The sequence below is a fragment of the Perissodus microlepis genome, chromosome 1 (genome assembly GCF_051167445.1).
Source record: "Perissodus microlepis isolate ML-2025 ecotype Zambia chromosome 1, ASM5116744v1, whole genome shotgun sequence".
NCBI classification, from domain to species: domain Eukaryota; kingdom Metazoa; phylum Chordata; class Actinopteri; order Cichliformes; family Cichlidae; genus Perissodus; species Perissodus microlepis.
The window spans coordinates 5,939,341-5,960,716 of NC_140461.1; the positions used below are offsets into that span (position 1 = coordinate 5,939,341).

Sequence of the window (21,376 nt, forward strand, 5' to 3'; positions counted from 1 at the left end):
ACTGCTTTTGTATGCAGAGTGTAAGACTGTTTGTGTCAGCCACAGCCCTCACAGACTGGGATTATCTTCAGCTATAATCACCCACCCTCAACTGTATCACATTCATAGACTGAATAAAATGTGCAAAGGTCAGCTTTAAAGTGTAATCTGCCTGAAGCAACTTAGAGATAATTACAAGTGTGTCTCCAGTGTGCACATCAGCATGTGTGTCTCAAGTAATTGAAAACAGCCAGATGACCTTCTAGATGAAACCTCGCTTTCAGTCAGATCTTTGCTCCTGCAATTCTGAGGCTTTCCCAAACCTCCGTCACCATAACCTTTAACTTCAGCGGATAACTGCAAGTGAAATCAGACCAATGGATTAAAATGGGCCTACATCATCATTGCACTCTCATATACACAGAGATAATAATTTAATACCCATTAAGTCCAAGTGCTGACCACTGTTTACCTTCTCAGATAAAAAATAAATGCTACAAAGCAAATACAATATTTGCAGTATGAATATTTTCTTTATTTTATCTCTCTAGCATGAATATTTCTCTGTGTTGTGCCTTGGGCTGTACCAGCATGCTTCTAAGCAATATTCCAGCCTTTCCACCTCTGTCACTCATCATATAAAATGTTCAGAACAACCATTTTCAAGGTGTATGAGTCAGCGAGCACTAACACGCCACAGCAGTGACAAACTTCCACCCTTCCTCGGAGACTTCAGAGATGTGTCCCAATGCAGAAATTGATTTATTCCGAGGACCTAGAAATTAGTATGTATTGCTTCCTATTGACTATAAATCAACCAGATAGCATATTAATAATTAGTGATATGTATAATTTTTGGAGGGTACCTTATTGTGTTTTCTTGATTGTGGGTTGTCTTTTTACTGCCACTGAGCTAGAAACAAAAATATTATGCACAAGTCCCTTTCACAGTTTCTTTACTTAGCAATATTATAAACTGCTGGTGGTTGGTTGTTTAATTTAGTCGGGCATAGTTTTTCCTTACCCACATACTTTTTGAGATTCAGGGCATGGTTTGCCAATAATAAAGGTATATACCATTTTTGACTCAGTAGAGAGATTTTTTTTTTTTTTTTTTGCTTTTGTTTTGCCAACTGTTATTTACTCCCAAGAAAATATGGTCATTGTCTAATCAGCCTTCTGTTTAGAATAACATTAATTGTTTTTCCCCCAAATTGGAGTCAGAAATATTTTTTAGATAAACAGAATCTCCGAACATCTGCTGATCTCTCTGAATTTAGCTTTTGTTTGCCTGTGTCAACATTTAGAGGACATTAATGTGTAGACATGTTAATACCAGTCAGGTCACCCACTATAGTGTGCTTTTGCAGTTATAAAAAAGGCTAAACTCTTCTCTGATAATGAACTATGCGGAGTGTTTTTGTTTGGTGTTTCTATTAGAGAGCAGAGTGTGGCGTGGGCAGCAGTTAGCAGCACTAACTGTCTCCTTCTGATCTTTTAGCTCTGACCAGCTGCCGGAGTATAAAAAAAACGACAAAAAAACAACTCATCAGACGTCTAAAACCAGCAGAAGGCTTTTTGAGCTAAATGCTATCTTTTGCACACAGACACACTGTGACTGCTTTTGGAAAAGGTGGCCCCATTTAGAGCAGGGCGATATGACCAAAAATATTTATCACGATATAGATTTGAAAATTTGCGATAACGATATAACTGACGATAATTGACACTAGACAAAATACTTTACAACTCCACAATTTTATTAGTGCAAAAAAAAAAAACCCATCAATGTATTTTCACTTAAACAAGCAGCTGTTTTTTGAATTAAAGTTATATAAAAATGTAACAGTACAAATGCAAATTCCTTGCTGACAGTTTAACCAAAAGGCATTTCCAGTGGAAATTGGCCGACATATCCTCAGCATAACCATGTATAATATCCACAAAACATAAAAAGAGCTTATACACACGCGGTAATATTATGTTGAAGCACCGTACGTATCACTCCGCAAGGCTTCTGCCTACGATAGTCGTAATGCTCTGACAATCCATCAAGCGGTGCGGGTTAGTAGCTTAGCAAAGTCGTACTAAAACATTTGACAGATTTTCGAGCGCCGTGTACCACATAAAATCGTTTCGAAGTCAGTAAACACAACCAGAATTCAAACATAAGGCACACAGGATTATAAGGGGCACTGTCGATTTTCAGAAAAATCAAATGATTGATTTTAAGTGTGCCGTATTTTCCAAAAAACATGGTAATAATGACGGTCCTCTAGCATGCTCTACCAAAAATAGTGCTTTGTTGTGTATCTGACGGACGAAAGCTAAACCAGTTCCACACCACTGAAGTTGCAGCATTTTTACAAACCAATTCTGGTTCATCCGTTTCACCCAACAATCCGCTTTCGCCCTTGTCATTCTCCGTCGCCGCCGTGCCTTTTTCGCCATGTGCGTATGAAAACAAAGGCACTGCGCATGCGCGTTTTACCCATATTCTATCGCGATATTTCATTTTCTTGTCAATTGACCCTGTGCACGAGAAAATGCTAACTTCCTGGTTTGAGACCGGATGTGGGGTTGTACATTTCCGGTAGCTTTACTTTGCGGTCAATCGCTACTGCGAAGATATACTCCAAAATCATGTCCAAAACTCGAAAACGGAAAGATCGCGTTAAGTTACAAAGAGGAGAAGGTGGGAACACTCACCACTGTTGTGTCATAAAAAATCTAATGATCAATTTTGATGTTTAAAGAGTTTAGATCGATCAGTTGTTTACATCACTCAACACAAGCAGAACTGCATTACTGCAGCAGAAGACACATCGTCCACATTCAGAAGCACATCTCTGTATAGTGACTGGTCTTATGATTTAAACAGACAAATGTTCAGCATTCAAACTACAGGTGAAGAATAGTCAAACCAGATGTTTCCCCCATTATGTCGAGATCAGCTAGTCAAGTACACACCTACACAGCATGTTAACAAACCGTGAAAAAAGCCACACAAAAAATGAATGATTGCTGGTAAGGGTTCCTATACATTAGTATTTACGAAGGGTATGTTGTGACTTACCTTCAAAATGACAGTGGTCCCTCGCTAATAACGCGGTTCACCTTTCACCTCGCGTTAGTGCAAGTTTGCACGGTTTTTTTTACGTCACATTGTGTCCTGCGTCCTGATCGCTGCAGACGATCTCCTCCGTGATCTCTCTCCTGTACAGTACAGAATCGCTGCATCGATCGCTAGCAGTGTGACTCTGAAGTGCAGTACTGTATGTCCACGATGTCCACCAAACGTTTTGCACCGTCAAAAAAAAAAATTGGCTACTTGATTTCACCTATCGCTGGTTATTTTTAGAACATAACACCCTCGATAAACGAGGGACAGCTGAGAAATATAACATTTGAATCCCTTTTCTCTTTTGCTCTGAGGCGCGGGGGAAAAATGTCGACAAGTCGATGAACATCATTTACAGATATATTGGGTAAATGCCCAAGACATCTATAGAAATGTAAATCGCCGCTTGATTCATTCATTTGCTTAACTTGTTTTGGAACGTAAACAGGGCGTGAATAGGACACCGGAAACAAAGCTCCCCACAGGAGTTCCCGCACCGGAAGTAGCATATGCTAACGTGCACATAGTCAATTGCCCAACATTATACCGGTATTACCGTGAACGGTATGATATGGCCCAGCCCTAGCCCCATTAATAAATTAGTTTTTGGTTTGTCCAAAAGTGAATTCTATGAAGTTGATAAGACCACTATTGATTGCGAAAATTGAATTTGTTGTAGATTTCTCCTTGTACTTTAGAAAATAAATCAGTCTAGACCTACGGTTCTAAATGTGAAGGTATCAGGAGGTTCACATGAGAGTGTTAATGCACAGTCCTCCACCCATTTATTATCCTAACAGCTTATCTAGTTCAGGGTCTCAGGAGAGCTGGAACCAGAATACAACCTAAATGAGAGAAACTTCAGGCCAAAGCCGTTACGTTTAATAGTGCACTAAGTTTTCATGCAGTCTCTGTTGAGTGTGTGCCATGGGGGGCTAAAAGCATAACCTAGAATGTCCTTTAGTGTCAGCAGCTCCCAGGTGAAATTTCACACACAAGAGCCCTGTCTGGGTTGAAACTCAGGTCCCTCGTGCTGTGAAGCACTGGTCCTAGCATCAAGCCACAATTCTTTTAAAAAAATCCAAATTTTTCCAAAATTAATTCCATCCATTTTCTTCTGTTTATCTGGAGCCTGGTCTTGGGGGCAGCAGCCTAAGCAGAGAAGCCCAGACCTCCCTCCTGCTGGCCACCTCCTCCAGCTTGTCTGGGGAAACACCAAGGCATTCCCAGGCCAGCCAAGAGATATAGTCCCTCCAGCATGTCCTGGGCCTCCCTCAGGGCCTCCTCCTGGTGGGACATGCCTGGTAGACCTCGCCCAGGAGGCATCTTGGTCAGATGCCCGAAACACCTCAACTGATGAAGGCATCAGAGCCACATCATTTGCGTAAAGCAGAGACGAGATTCAGAGACTGTCCAAGTGGAAGCCTTCCGTCACTTGGCTATGCCAAGAAATTCTGTCTATAAAAATTATGACCAGAATTGGTGACAAAGGACAGCCCCGGCTGAGTCCAGCATCCACTGAGAACAAGTCAGACTTATTGCCGGCTATACAGACCTAGTTCTTGCAACGGTTGTATAAGGATAGAATGGCATGTAGCAACTGGCCAGACACCCTGTACTCCGTGAGCACCCATCACGCTGAGGGACGCAGTCTCCAAGTCCACAAAACACATGTAAACTAGTTGGGCACACTCCCATGCACCATGAAGTATCCTCAAGAGGGTAAAGAGCTGGTCTGTACCGTACTGTAGACATACAACTTCACCGAAGTGAAGTCGGTGCTCTTACGGAAGAACAATTTCTGAATTTGCACTGCATGAAGTTCCCACCATGGGAAAAAGGTAACTTCTACAACACGTGACCTTTAAAAAATGGTTCTTGGTTTTCTCTCCAGCCCGCTGCGGTGTTCTGAGCTGCTGTTGCACATATATCTCCACAAAACGAGTAACATTAGTGAACCAATACAGGCAGTTAAATGGTGCATGGCTCTCATAACCATACTTCATGTCGCACGCAGATTTGCTACCAACTCAACTCAACTTGGTCCACTCAGATGACACCGTTCACTTTTTTGCATCTATTAATATTGTCATTGTTATGGGCTCATTCTAAACAAACTTAACCAAGCTTTAATTGTATATAATCATTTGGTATAATTAGCTGTGAAATGATAGTTTTGGGGTTGAGACCGAGCAGTTCTCCACTTTTCTTCCATGAGTTGTTGTACATACAACTGTTTCTCCCATCAGCTGCAGAGGGTAGAGGACAGAGGGCAGGATGATGCCATACTGCTGTCAGCAAGTTGAATGTTAAAAAGTTAAGAACCACTACTGTGCAAGGGAACTTTTGCTGTTTAATTGTAGGTAATTTTCCACCAGTAAATGGAATATTTACTGTCCTGACAACGATTTTCCATGTATTCGTGAGAGCGAGAAAAATATAGACTAACAAGCAACACAATGAGTCTAACAACATCTTGCGATGGGGTTGTGTGCATATTGTATGCCTCTTGGATTTCCCACATCATCCTGACAAAGAAAAAACATAATTTCTTTTTTCTCTTGTCTTATGAATGAATGACTAAAGGATAACAAACTACATTGTCTTCTTTGTGCTACCCACAGATGGGTCCACAGTTATTTGGTTTTTTGGGCATCTCTAAAGCACAGGATAGGATGCCATCTTTCAAAAACCAGCTTCTCTTTACAGTACACTCATGTTTCCTGGTACCTTTTTCCAGATGAAATCGTGGGACGTTCTTAAATGGCAAGTTAGTGTAAGAATTTATACACTGAGTATAGATTGTATACAAAGTCTGTAATGTGCTGATTGCTGTGATAAATTCCTATTTTTATGCAGGTATTTTATGCATTTGATAAGTCAAAGCAAATTAATGACCATATGCCTGCTCTCTCATACACAGACACAGGAGAGCAATCAGCCTTTACACGTTCCTTTGGGCTTTTTTCTCTTATCCTCATTTTGTACATCAAAGCCATAGTGTTTTACTGAATGCCACCAGAGATGCTCTCTCCATGGGAACACACAACTGCTGCCGTTAAGCATAAAGATAATAGCCCCTTCTTTGCTCACCCATATACTTTGAAAACTAATTAAATCTTCCTTATTAAGGCTTTAGGGCCCTCTCAGGGATTGAGCATGAGAACGAATGTGTATGTGCAGTGTTTGTGTGCCATGGAGAGACAGAGATGGAGAAAAATGTGTATTTGTTTTGCCAACTCGATGAGAAAGATTGTAAAGTCTGTGGAAGATGCTGTATAAAGAAAGGAAGGCAGGAATGAGAGCTTCCTACATGAGTAATAACTCCACCTCAGTGATTGCAGTCAGTTGTCAGCCTGTACAGATGTTGCTTAGGGAAAGCAGTCATCAGAATATATCAGTGGCAGCTTGTGAAAATCCTTTCTGCTGTAAACTATAGAATTCAAATAGAAAGTTGGGAATAATATTTCTTTGTTTCTTTCTTTCCTAATTGCCTTTTCACCATTTGATAGCAGGGTATAACTGAAAATGTATTTTCACTTTCACACAAATTATATGTTTCTATCCAGTTGGTCATAATTTACTGCGGGAAAAAGAACTGCTTGTGTAGGTGTTTTTTTTCTTTTTTCTTGCCTCTAGTCATCCAGGCAGCTTAAACTCCAAACTGGACAGCAGTTTCCAGCGTTTAATTTATTTTATTAAGCCATTTGCCTCAGTTAACTAATTTTACTTTGAAGCATCTTGCTCTCCACTTTGCTCTGGAAAAATATAGATTCATTTTCGGTTGTGTACAAAAGCTTTTAGGACATTATTGATGAAGCATGGCATGAAGCTACTGAAACTTAACATTAGACAAACAAAGCAGAAAGATCCCTTACCATATCAACACAAAATCTGCGTAACTTCCATTCCCCATACTTAAATTTAGCAAGTAATGCAATGATGCCAGTGAAGAGCAGACATCCTGCACATTTTTACAACCTTTTACTGTGACAACTGGAGCTAAAATGCTGATTCCTTGAATCAGATAGTGCTGCTTTTCGTTAGACCACGCTACTTTCATAGACACCACAATAGTGAAGCAGATCAACCAGTACCCCACTGCCTCTCTGTACTCAGGTAGGCTTCGCATTCACAGGAAGACGCACATATGATCTCCATTCGACCCTCGATTTGCGACCCTCAAGGAGACGCTGCGTCCTGCTGGCCTCGAGTGTTTGATGTTAAAATGTTCCTCCTCGGTTTTATAAGAGCCCCCCCCTGTTGCATGTCCCACTGCACCTTCCACTGGGCTGCATTACATAGCTGTGTGTGTGTGAGTGTCTGTCTGTGTCTGTGTGTACATGTCCCATGTACCCATGCGATGTAGCAGTGTGAGGTGAGAGGGAGCTATTTCTGGAATATGAAATGAGGTCACAGACAGAGGCAGCTAAACTTAAGTGATTTCTGTTGTACCTCAAACACTATATGAGAGCACTTCACAGTGTCCTACACACCTCGTTACTACTTGTTACTGCTGATTGCAGATAGTTTTATTTAAAACTGATATTGTCTACGAAGATGCATGTTCAGATGTCATAATAATCTTTGTTGATTTCCTCAGCTTTGCAATGAGAAAGCATAAGCCTTGAGGATGTGTAGCAAATCTGCAAGACACACACTCAGACACACATATGTGTAAACCTCTTCAGGCTATAGGTCAATGAGTGTAATAGAATAATGTAGTTAACCTCTGCTTGAGGTTGTTCCTAACTACAGTCACAAAATACCTTATTGTGTTATCAATTCTGTCTCACTCTGCAATAAACAAGTGTTTTATGAGAGAAGAAAAAACAAATAAACAAATTATAAGTACATTCTTGATTCAGCAACAATTATGAAATATAATTATCTTGTTTCTACATGAGAAGAATCAGATAAATTGGCTGTTTCCTTTTTCATTATAAAATTTAACATCTCTGTCAATTTCTAGCTAAATGTAATGAATTGCAAGTCTTTCTTTATATTAGAAGGAAATGTCCACTTTTGATATTAATACTAGATTCTTGCAAAATATACAAAGCCAGTGTAAAAGTGTTGACAACTCTATACTAAGCTACTTGAACTAACTTTAGCTTCACAGGCTGTCAGCAAGAGGTGCTTCACAGCCTGAATCCTTCACATTCAGGGCTTTTAAAATGATGAGCTGAAAACAGAGTGAAGGACTTTAAACTGACAGTTTCCAAATAAAATCTGCTAGCCATTTATAGATTACACCGATTAAATTATCTTCAATTACATGCCAAGATATTAAGTACAGTGGTAGTTACTAAGTGGGATAATTTGTGCAGTCTTTTAGTTTAGTTTCTCTTTATCAGTTAACTTCAACAGAAAAAAGATAAATCAAAGATAAATCACTCATTGTTTTTAAAACACCACCAATACCAGGTGCACTTGCACAGTTTTTCAACTTTTCAGGGTCCTTGACACAGAGTTTATTCCTAACATTTATTCCCTGGATTCATGTTATCACAATATCTTGTGGCCACAGCACTTTTTGTTGAAGATGGCTCCTGTTTCCTCATCCTGGTGGAAAATGACTTCCAAATGTTCTTCTGAACATTTGTGAGTCTCTTCATTCTGACAAAATCCTCAATAAAGTTTTTCAGAAATAAAGTCTCAAACTTGCCAGAAACGAGTCTGATCCTTCAGCTTTGCCTGCAGACACTCTGTCTTGTAGGCACCTTAGCATATAAACTGTCTTCTGTGAGGGCAGATGTTTCAGATTTTGACTTGTCAGTTCAAAGCACCTGCTGCCATTTTTCACACCCCACTTCTTTTTTCTGTGCATTTCTATGTCATGAGTTTTTTTGCACAGAGAAACGGAGAAAGAGAAAAGGCTGTTTGGGTGCAAGTCTTTCATTAAAACCACTTCTGACTACTCTTGTGCGAGTTGTTGATGGCCGTGTCAGTCTTTCATCCTTTCTTTTTAAGGCCTCTCAATCTTGCTTATTTCTTTGTGCTTCTGTAGAAAAGCTTTAACCATACCTGTCTCTCTGTAAAGTTATTGGAATTGCTTCTGTCTCGTTTCTGTGCTTACTCTGTCCGTAGTGTCAAATGCTTCACTGTCCTTTAGCTATTTTTTCCCCTAGCAAAGCCTTTTCTCATTCAGTTAATAATGGTTCAGCCTGCATATTTTGTTTTTTGGCATATGCTTCCTATGTCTAGATAACTGTAGATTAATGCAGAGTCTGGCATTTCCTATTGCCAAGCTAATGTATATCCAACAGTCAGAGATAAATGATTGTTTTTGAAAATGACAGAATGACTTTTTCAAACAAAAACTTACAATGCTGGTTGAAAGATTCTCCCTTTACAAAGTCATCATTTGAGTTACTTTAATTATAATGAGCCAAGCTCTCAGACATTTGTTTATCTTGGCTTGCTGTCAGCTTGTTTTTCTCTTCTTGATGTGAAAAAACTTTCTACTTGTAGTTATGTGGCATCATGTACCTGCAAACTGGTCAGAGTCACACTCAACACTTAAACCAATGTTTGCCCAGTTTTATGAGTACTTTATTGCATCACTAAGCATGGCCAAATAAAAATTTGATTCTTAATTTTTTTTTGCAATTAATTGTAAATAATGTATTTTTAGCGTCCATGCTGAATTTTGATTAAATATGTTAAACTCAGAGTTAAAGTTCAAGTCAGTATAGCATCGCATTCATTTGCCCACTCACATAAAGCAGAGCAGCAATTAATCCTTTTGCTTATACAAAGCTCACTGCTCTTCACCTTGTTGATGCCTTGATGAGTTCCATCACATTAAGTTTTACTGCTGCTGTCTGTATATATATATATATATATGTGTGTTAGTCTCTCTGTTTCTATCTATCAGTATGCACCACGACTAAGCAGCTGCCAAGAGCTTAGCAGGCTGTTGCTAGGCAATGCCATTTAAAATCCATCTTACTCTGTATGTTGGAAGCAGGGTAGCTGCATTTGTCTCTCGGTTTTTGTTGTTAATACCAGAGTGGAAACTATAGTAGCATGAGACTTTTGGTTTGTTAGTCCTGCACAGTATTTTCTTTGCTAAGTTTTGCTTTGTTGGCAGGAGGCTGGTTTGACCTCAAATGACACCCTAAATGAAGTAAATTAGGCAGCTTTCTTGGAAATTGCTAAGTAATGTAATGACTGAGGGTGTTTGTCATTTTGATGATTAGTGTCAAAAGTTGTCAGTGTACCACATTCTAGTATTTCTTACCACATATTGTCACAGCACAATGGTGTTATTGCTGTTTTCTGTCGGTTAAAACAACACAGTAGAAATGAGGCTATTCCCAGGTTATAATGTTTCACATTTACTGTCCTCAAAATCCAGTATTTGATTGGACAGTCTTGAGTAAAATCTATTGCTGTATACTTTTTCACTTTTTTTTTTAAAACTTTTTTGTCTATTCTTCATTTAGTATTTGTCTGTAAAGATCACTTGTAATCCGATTTCTAGTTGGCTGTACTTAGCACACAGTCATAGGCATAAAAATGTAGGTGATCAGTTTGGTTGAACTGATTTGTGAAAAGCACAATAAACCAGAAGTCTAGTAACTCAGTAAATCCAAATTACTTTATTATTATAGTGCAAGCATCAAGATGTTAACGAGTAGATTTTTATCCAGTATAATTTCTACCCTCTGTCATAGATGTCACAGCTAAAGCTGATTTACAAGCCACTAGTTTTACAAATTTTTTAAATAAACAAAATTATTGAACAAGTCCAGTGATTGGTTGCATATAATATTTATTTGCTATTATTGTATCATAAGTTCATCAGTAATTTGGGTAAAGTATTTCAGTTTATACACGAGTTTGTTTGTTTTTTAAGTCAATTAGACCATGGTGACACTATGGCACCCATTTGATACCCATCTCTACAAAAATTAACTTTAGCTATCAAACTTCTCTGACCTGACAGGGTGTAATTTCCCCCTCAATCTATCACAGCTAGGGAAAGCTCCAGCCCGTCTGCAACCCTGAAACGGATACGTGAATTTTGCTTCACAGATTGTGATTTTCTTTTGTAATGAAAACCTTGTTTGACATATTGGTGAACAAGACAATTTGGTGGTTGTTATTTGATAAGCTTGTGAAGAAAAAGTCAAGTAAGGCGAGACTCAGAAGAAAGCTGACTTTGTAAAGTGTGTGAGGACAAAGATGCAGCCAGACACAGACAGTGAGGATGAAAGAGTGAGTGACAGCAGGCGGACCGTGTAGAGGAGTGACACTACCAAAGGATGTACTTTGACTTTGATTGTGTCGTTGTGAGTCACTGCCTGTGTTCATCACCACAGTGGCTAGCGGAATTAGAAATCACAGCCCCTCGGGGCCATGACAACATATCGCTGTCTCACTGTCACTTCGTCTACGTGGACCTGCCCACTCGTTCCCTTCGTTCACCTTTCGTCCGTGTCTTTTGTTTTTTTTTCCTGTTGCTGTCAGTCTTTCACTCTCTCTTATTGTCAGCTGGTCAATAAGTTGGAGGACTGCTACATCTGAATCATTGCAACTGGAGATTCCCACAGTGATTGCATCAACAGGGTTGTTTCCTTCAACTGTAGAACACTCCTTCAGAGTGGGTTAATAGTATTATATAACTGTTTTCAAAGAACTATACTAGTACCAGTACTATTTGCCCTCATTAAAACTTGTCTGTGAAAGATTTCTCTATTAATTTATTATATATTTTTACTATATAGAAATCAGACACACAAAAGCAGAATGCATAATCATAAACAGAGGATTTAAAAAATAATAATAAAATTAATTGCAAACAGGTAAACCAGATCATAAGTAGTTAATAATATTTAGGATTAAAAGAACCATCCTAATCTAAGTCTAGATTTTATGAAGGTTTTACAGTTCAACAGTATACTGATTTATCTTCACTCTTCATCAATAAAAAATATCTATATTTTTGGCTAGTAGACTGGCATTCTAACCTGCAGCAGGTCTACTCAAAAAGACAACATGCTCTGGATTAGGCACAAAAACATGTTAGGCAAGGTGTGAGTTTGGAGGATGAATGTATGATGGGTTAGAAGATAGACCAGCTGCTGAAATCATGTATTCTAATATGGGTGAAAAGTAGCATAAACAACGAATTTGTTATGATTGGATCAATTTGATTAGCGAGTGATTGAGATAGTGTGAAAGCAGATTAAATGTTAAGGTTTCTTCACACAAAAAATGATTTTGCTAGTTTATGTTCTAATATGAAACAACACAAAATGTTTTAGGGTTGATAGACTATGAAAGAGAGACTACATATAGCTACATGGTTACAGTCTGCAGTGTACTGGGTGAGATTGTCTGCATACAACAAAATTGTACGGTACAATTACCCTGTTGTAAAAACACATTTGAGAGTGGATTTATAATCATATAAATATGAGATAAGACTGATACTGCCCTAAAATATGGAAATTAAATTGTCTATCCAAATTTTCTGTTTCCCTATTATTTTAAAGGCTTTTTTTAATCTTTTGGTTTTTTTTTGTGTGTTTTGTTTTTTAAAGTTATAATGAAATAAATAGTTAGGTAAATTATACTAACCTCACCCTCACAAGCATTTTCATCAAGAGAGAGAAAGTTTTTGAGCTAAATAGAGGAGAGAATTAATAAAGGGACAGTAGGTCATTTCACCAAAGAAAGAAGAAGGGAGTCTTTCCTTGGCACTGTAATGTCGCTATTATCAAAACAAAAAGAGAAATTTGAAATGCACCCACACACACTGTTAAAATGTCTTGTAGCCATGTGTTAGTCCTTGGAGTTATGAAAGGCAGAAATGTGGAACAAAAGCGTATGATTGGTTGGACTGAGGTGGAGGGAGAAGCAGAAGGGCCGATAAGATGAAATGAAATGAACAGAAAAGAAAAAAAGAGAGATATAAAGAAGAAGTTGGCCAGGTTAGCTTAGTCATTCAGCTTTAGGGAATTGAGTAGATGGAAGAATGAGTGGATGGACAGAGGAAAGGGACAAAGGTGGATAGGTAACAGTGGTGCCTCTGAGCTTTTGAGGTTGAGGGAGAGAAGGGTCATTGGTGTGATCAGTTGGTCAGCCTCCTGCCAACTCACCACCCCTCTGGAGGCCAATTAGAGAGAAGGTGGATAGAGCCTGAAATACTGTAAGACTCCCCACAAGCACATACACACACAAGAAAACAGCTGACATTGGGTTCATACAATAATGGAATCCCTCAAGCACACTACCTCAGATACACACACATATTAGTGTCGGTGCAGGCTCAATATTCAATTCAATTGAAATCTTTTGACTTCAGTTTTATTTCTAAAGCGCCAAATCACAGCAACAGGTGACTCAAATGTTTTATATCATAAGGTAAAGACCTTACAATATGCACATAGGATATTTATAAAATAAGTCTTGCCATGCATTTAATGTCATGTTTTTGTTAACTGTAGGTTTTTATTTAAACGTTTTATTACCAATATAGGATGAAGAAGCTGTGATCAATATGACATTATTACAAATTAAACAGCATGATGACTCAGTCGTTAACTAGCAGGATGGGTGTGGTTTGTATTCACTTCCTGGTTAAAGAAAAGCTTTAAAAAAAAAACAAAAAAAAAAACTGACTTCACTCATTGGTGCATAATTGTCTGCAGAAGAATTTGATGCCATGAAATAAGAAGAATGGACATTTCTCTCCTGGTTTTGAGTAACCCCATTAAAACTAATCTCATTTCAGTAAAACTATATATTTTAACCTCACAGGAACATCACAGAAAAACCTGTTACTACTCTTTGATATTTTGTTGTTGTGTTCTTTTCAACTAATGTGGCAAGAATTTAACAGCCTGTGTAGTGGGGTTGAAAAAGCAAAATCAATGCTAAATGGCTGAAAAATAGAAATAATGAAGGAAGAAAGTGTTGATTTTGGACCCTATCCTTAAAATAATTACCCCTTGGACATTAGACATCGAAAGTCACTTTTTTCATTTTAATTTTTTGAATAGTATTGATGGTTTGAAGGTGCTATTTTTTGTTATGATCTATGCATTTAATTAAAACAGTCTTTCTTTAATAAAGTTTTATTGCATTCAAATACACTGTAAAATATAAAATCAAACTGGTGTAACTTCAGGACCATGGACAGCGCACACCATTTTCACTGTGATCTCTTGAGCTGGGCTCTAACAGAAGAATCCTTTTAGTGGTGGAGACAAATTCAGCTCCCTTCACTTTGAGAATATGTGAGATACAGATTACAGATACACAAGACTCCCCCACAAATCTGCAAATCCTTTTTACTTTTTTTAGCTGAATAAATCCAGCATAGAACAATTGTGGCAGTACTTTAAACAACACCAGTCACAGAGTATAGCTACAGTACAACAATGTGCTTGTTCTTTTGCAAATGGATAGAACTTGGTCCTTGTATGGGTTATTTAGCCTGTCACAACCAGTCACTAAAGTTTACATGCACTGCCACTATCTTTGAAGGTGAAGTTGGAGTTGGTGAGGGTGCTCACCAGTCCCACTTAACAAGGCGTTACAGTTGAAAAGGTCTTCCAACTTCAAATGGAATGCACCAAAACATTTACATTACATTGATTAAATGAAATACTGTATTACACTGCCATGGAGCTGGCTGCCATATAAAACACATTGTGTCACCATGTATCTGACCTGGTATGCTAAACACTTAAGAGTGGCATGTCTTAACATTGTTTTAAAAGAAATGTGGACAGGAAAGACATCATAGAGGACATGAAGTAGATGTTTACTAACAAAAAAACACAAAAAACAAGGAATACATATTGAATCATAATACTATATCACACAAAAAGAAATTTGTGATGCTCAAATCAAAATTAACACCAGCATGCGAAATTGTGGGTTCAGAGTAGTCATCTGCACGAGTGCATGTGTATAATATGAATAGATATCAGGTTTGCACCTCTACCTGCTGCTGCAAACATAAAACCGATGCCGAGAACAAAGTTGTGTGTGTGTGTTTGTGTGTGTATGTGTGTATATATTGAGAGCACATGTACCTGTGTGTAAGTCTGAGTCTGATCCACATTATGACCTTGAGTTCATCCCTACCATAACCACCCCTGCAGTGCTGGAAAAGAGGTTCTTTTGAAGTACGAAAATCTCAGAAAGGACACACACATATTGGCGAATAACAATCATATACCTTCTAAAGTTCAGCCTGAAACTTTGATAACGTTACTTTCTTTTTACACACACTCAAACACACACATGCAAACAGAGATACTCTCCCTGAATGTCAACAAATGTATCTGGCTACAGGCATGATTATCTGCTGGTGAGCCAATCAGTGCTCACCATTTACACTGGGTCTTGTCCAGTAGGTGCTGCAGTTGCAGGTCCTAATGAGAGCCGATCATATTCTGGATACAGTGTTGTTTGCGTTAAGCCTAATGAGGAGGGGAGGACTAGTTCAGTGTCAGTACGCATGGGTTACACAGAATGACCTTAAACAAACCTCCAGTTGTAATTACAGCCAAAGTCAGTTAATCCTACAGAGGTTCCCGCAGCCCCACCCTTCAACCCCACTCACCCCACACAGAGATATAGCTATTCTGAAACAGCAGCACACCATCTCAGCTGACACTGAGCCTGGAGCGTTACGTCCCTGCTATAGGAATTAATTAAATTCCTGCTCTTCCCTGCTCTTTGAAGTGTTTTATATATAGATTCTTGTCCTTATTGAATCTAGGAATTAACAGCTAAATGCACATTTATTACTTTCAGTTAACCCGAATATTGCAGAGGCAACCTGCTCATTGCATTGCACGTGTTAATTCCATCCAAATATATGTCAACATTTTACATGACAATTAAGGTTTCCAAGCTCTGTAGCTGCAAAACAAGCTTCTCCACCTCTGTGTTTGGAAGTTAGTAAGCATGAGGTCTTATGTCAGACGATCCAGTTTAGCAAAACTCTGAACTGTTTGCTCCTGATTACAGGAGTTTGTGTTTTTTGTGAAAAGCAACAATCAAAATTTCAATTAGATGCTTTATGAAAAGGACTACAGGGATAAAATACAATATTACCAAAGTTGTTCATCTGCTTTCTCTTACTCCTGGTTCCACAAGCTCCGTTTTTTCCTATTACACAGCTAACAGCAGTGGAGAGGCTTACAAGCATATTTCAAGTACCAATTTGACCAGTAGGTTTCCACTTTCTGAAGCTTGCTGTTGTGTAACATCACCATTTATCAGATATGTGTAGCAACTATAATGTACTATGGTGCCATAATGTAACAACCGCACACAGCTGATACTTTAAATAGAGCATACACTTCATAATCACTACATAAACTTTACAATGATTCTTTTGTTGCCGTGTCTTCCTCCCTTTGTGGGTGACACAATAGTAACTTGTGTTGGTGCATCGTGTCGTAGTGTGGTACTTCTCTTGACTCCATCTGACTCCATATGATGTGCCCCCTTTTTATATTCTCTGCAAGATCACATGCTAAGCAAAGTCAAACACAATTCCAAGGAGGATAAGATAATCGTATTGACACATCTCCATCAATCATGGTTTTATCAAGCAACACACTCTATACATTACAGTATTTTATCTTTTCTGTTCACCATTTTCTGGGAGCATGAGGATAGAATGTTTTCCTGCTGCTGAAAAGATCACACAGTCTTTCTAAAATATCCTTGATGAAAGATGTCCCCGCTTGCGGTCTATCTTCTAGTCCCCAGAGGCTTGTACTAGCTTTGTGGGTAGTGGTGACGGTGGGGATGGGTGTTTACAATCCTGATTGACTGAGGGCTTTCACAATTATTCTATTTTTAAACCAGCAGCTTTTCTTTTTTTTTAAAGCTCAGCAATCCCACTGAGATCTAAGAACAGGTACAGATAGCTATCTCCAGTGATAAAGATTGAATTTAGTCTCGCCAGTGAATTAAGATGTGACAAAGACTGCGCAGAAAAAGTGCAAGTACAGAGATGGAGGGAAAATAGAGGAAAGGGGTTGGGTTTTGCCTCAGCTCAAGTATATGATCAAGTATACTTATTTGCTTGCATTTGTAAAGAAATGCCAAATACAAGGTGCAGGAAATACCACAGTAAGCTTCAGTATTTAGACCTCAACTCATCTTTGTAACTCAATGAAGGAATGGGGCACCATTCTTCCAAAAGATATTCTCCTTTGGTATGAAGATGATGGTGGTGGAGGGTACTTTGTGACATATCTGTCTAGAATTTTCCATCTGTGTTCATTTTAGTTAATATTCTGCCACTTTAAAAGCCATAGTGTCAGATTCACATCATTTTCATACTCCTGAAACAGTTCACTGACCCCTTTTTTCTGTACAGATAGGGGCTTATCAGGGTAGAAATGTTTTATCATGGGATAAAAGAGATCAAAGTAAGTTGAGGTTACAGCTGAGTCCATAAGTATTTTATACTGAGGATTGGGTATTATTAAAAATGGCTGTATTTCCTAAACAGTTAATGTTATACTTTAATTAAAGTAATTTCTATCACATCTTAGTTATTTGACTCAAACTCCACTCTGGTGGTTTACAGAGAAAAATTTGAACCTCCCCCCAAAACTTTCATGTCCCAAATCTTAGGGACCAAATTATAGTATAATGCATTCGATGACCTTGCACTATAATAAAAATGAACTCAAAGCTTACAAAACAGCCGAATCGTTTCCAATGTTAGTTAAGGGCTCATCATTTTTCCTATAATTTGTCACCCTTCAATATATACACTATGACACAGTGCAATGTAAGGTTTGGACTATATCCAGTCATGCAGAAAATTATTAAAGTTTTTTTAAAAAGCACAAAATTTCCTCAGGGCAGCAGCCTAAGGCAGCTCTCATCATCTTAAAAAGAGAAAATCAACCCTTAATTAATATGTTGTAGCATTTTAATTTGTCAATTCCAAGTACAGGAATCGACAAATTACCAAGTACAGGTTCAGGACAGCAAAAAACATCTCTTCTTTCTTATTTGAGTGAAGGCATGGCTTTTTTGGAGCCACATTATATGAATATGTTGTAAATGCATCAAGTCAAAACTGTGAAGTTTATTTTAAAGACTGGTTTATTTTCTAGTTGAAATCTGTTTTCGTTCACTTATAACAAATGTCATGTTGTTGTAAAAGCCTGTAGCTCCAAATGATTCTAAGCATCAAACTTCCAGCTAAGACTCATCGTGGTGTTATTGTTGCCAGATAACAAACTCGACACAAGCAAAGTACTGATCAGCTGATGACATGAACATTACTTACATTTGACATCACCAGGGTTCTCTGTCACTGTCTAAATGTAAATGGTAACATGCACTTACAATGTTTTTTTTCCCCGTCTCTCTCTTTGCCCCCCAGTGGCCAGCAGGCCTTCCTATTAGAGAACGTGCCCTGTAACAGCGAAACTTGCCACAGTGTTGGACGAATGTTCCACATCCACTGGGACCAGTCAGATTTAGGAGCCATTCAAAATGCCGTCAGGGCAACTTTCTTTGACATCTATGAGGACGTGAGTAGTTAAATTTTGTGTTGATTTTCAGTTCTGTCCAGTAGTATTTCATAAATCATTCTCTGTTACATTTCTTACGCCTTTTTAAAAACTCATTTCTATGGATACTATTCTTAATATTTTTTTTGTGTTTTGACTACATTTCCATAGCCAAAGATAATCTTGGTCTAGTGGAACTACAGTTCTTTAGCCAGCTGATTTTCTTTTAAATATAGCCTATTTTAAATATACATAAAAAGCCATGTGCAGCATATTTAATAATTTAACCTTGTAATTTTATTTTGTTTTTATTTATACATTAGGAGACTCACAGGAGCCTTGTATGCAGCTTGCAATATTTGTACTTTTGAAAATTTGATTATAATAACAACTATAACAACTCCCACTGCAATATTAGATTTGCATTTTTGATAAGGGAAGTGTCATCCACCTTTGTGTAAGTAGATCCGATGCTCCTGACAAGTTAAGCTTACCTGAACTCTTACATGCAAACTCTGAGAATATCAGAGAAGTTAGGCTCATCTTTTTTAACAAAAAGCATCCACACTCATCACCTCTTTGACACTGTCCTAGTTTAAGAGCTGACGTCAAGTGAATAAATGTCAACATTAGATTAGTTAGACCTACCATTCTCTGTTAGATTGTTGGAGTCAAAGCATTAACTAGTCAGATCACAGCTCACAGTCTTTCCACTTTTGTCTTATTTTGTTAGATATACCAATAAACTGAAATCATTTTGTGAAAATTCCTACGTAAAGAAATCATTGCCAAATGGAGCAGAGGAATGCATATCAGAGAGTGTGCAAACTAGGATATCTCTAATGCAGAAAAGTGGATTATGTGTAAAGCTTTTTTGACACACGCATTAACAGAATTGTTTACATTAATGGGTTTTCTTTTATATTCTGAAGCAATAACTCCTGATTTAGACTGAGAATATGAGTATTTGGTTCAGTGCTTCATTGTTGTTATTAAAATATTTATAAGCACATGGAGTAGCTTGTGCATGAGTGTGCTTTTTTTCCCCCTTTTTTTTTCTGAGCTACTGTATTTATTTGTGTGTGTGTGTTTGTGTGTGTGTGTGTGTGCGCGCGCATGAGTGCTCTGTGGGTTTTTGGTTTTTTTGCTCTCCCTCATTGTTGCAGTGTTATTCTTCTCTTTGTGCATTTTTATTTTGGAATTTGATTCATTGTGGGAGTGGGTGCAATAGATGCAGGACCTGGCAATACACCACTATAGAGGAAGAGTAGATAAAACAAGATGAGCTATACTTTAATTTTCCCAAACGTTGGGAAATGATTTGTTAGGTTTTGCTCTCATTAAGTGTGTTAAGTGTGTTGCTCTGTGATATTAAGCATTTAATTAATGCTGCAAATGGGCCTTGCTAGAAAACATCTACACATACTCTCTTACACACTACCTTTGTCAAACTCCTTCTTTGTGTGTGTCGTAGACTTTGATTCCAGCACTCACCCCCAGTCTCTTAATGAGAGACTACATATAGTACAGAAGCTGTATTGCGATCTACTGTATGTTCTTGTCTTATCAGAATTAATTATTACTGCTAATATGGCCTGTCTATTAAATTCAACTCTCCCGCTTTCAGTGCTTGGCTCTCTCACTCGCCCCTGAGAGAGAATTTATAAATGAGACCGAGAGAAAGAGAGACTTAGTGAGGAAAGGAGAAAGACGGCGGAATAGAGATGATGCGATAATTCTGGATGGGACGTCCAGTATGTCAGAGGGATAAAAATGTACATCAAAAGAAGCACCATGCCATGCTCTCATTGTCCCTTATCTATGTGTCTGTCTTCATTTGCAGGGTATTTTAGACATGCTGGTTCAGAGCAAGGCAGAGGGCAAACAGGACTTGAGAATTCACGCTTTGAAGAACAATTTCGAAGCCGATGCCTACTTCGTTAAAGTGATGGGTAAGGGACTGATTTGCCAAGTATGCTCCCTTTCTCACTACTCTCCCCATGCCGAAACCAGTCCCTTGAAGGGGCAACATGAAGGAAGAACATTTATTTCCATTCCCAAGCTGTCCTCACCAGATAACATACACATACTGAAATTTGAATATATTATCATTTAGTCCTTTTTTTCTTATTTTCTTTCTGTAACAGCCCCTCCTAGACCAATTAGGAACATTAAACATGAGCAAGTCTTTTCCCCAACCTCGAAAGCAGATGGTCATGACTATTATCTGTCATATTTTGATTTCTAGCCTGGAGCTACTCAGTTGGTGGTGAAAAAGGGATCTCTCTGAGCTTTTTGTTCAATTTCATCTTAAATTAAACTGGCCACTGTCCGCACAAAAAGATCTGCTGTAGTAAATGCACCTTCTCCCAAAAGGCCATTTCGAATCTAGTCTCCTTGTACAGCACATAAGGCACTATATTGCACTCTATTGCCTCTCAAAACATAAAACCACACTTCTCCTAGTCTATGTTGGTGCCATTAATGAATCAATGGCAGTTGAGATGAGAGGAAGAGGAGTAATTGGTTTTTTTGTGAAGCATATATTCTTCTTCTTCCTAGCGGTTTATATCCCGCGATGCAGGGTCCGCTATCTTGCATGCCTTCCTCCACTTCTTCCTATCAAGGGCGTCTTCTGGTGTAACATTCACAGCCTTCATATCATCCTTGATTCGGTCCATCCAGCGCTTTTTTGGTCTTCCTTGTGGCCTGTTTCCATCCAGATCTAATTGCTGGGCTGTCTTTGCGATAGAATTTT

At 38.4% G+C, this 21,376-nt stretch overlaps 1 protein-coding gene across 1 annotated transcript in view; it reads left to right on the plus strand.

The window, feature by feature from the left end:
- itfg1 (integrin alpha FG-GAP repeat containing 1) overlaps positions 1-21,376 on the plus strand; it is a 165,002-nt gene that overhangs the window by 74,319 nt on the left and 69,307 nt on the right. The window contains exons 11-12 of the mRNA XM_084927789.1: positions 18,489-18,639; positions 20,462-20,570. Coding sequence (XP_084783915.1) covers positions 18,489-18,639; positions 20,462-20,570 — 260 coding nt within the window. The remainder of the gene's footprint in view (positions 1-18,488; positions 18,640-20,461; positions 20,571-21,376) is intronic.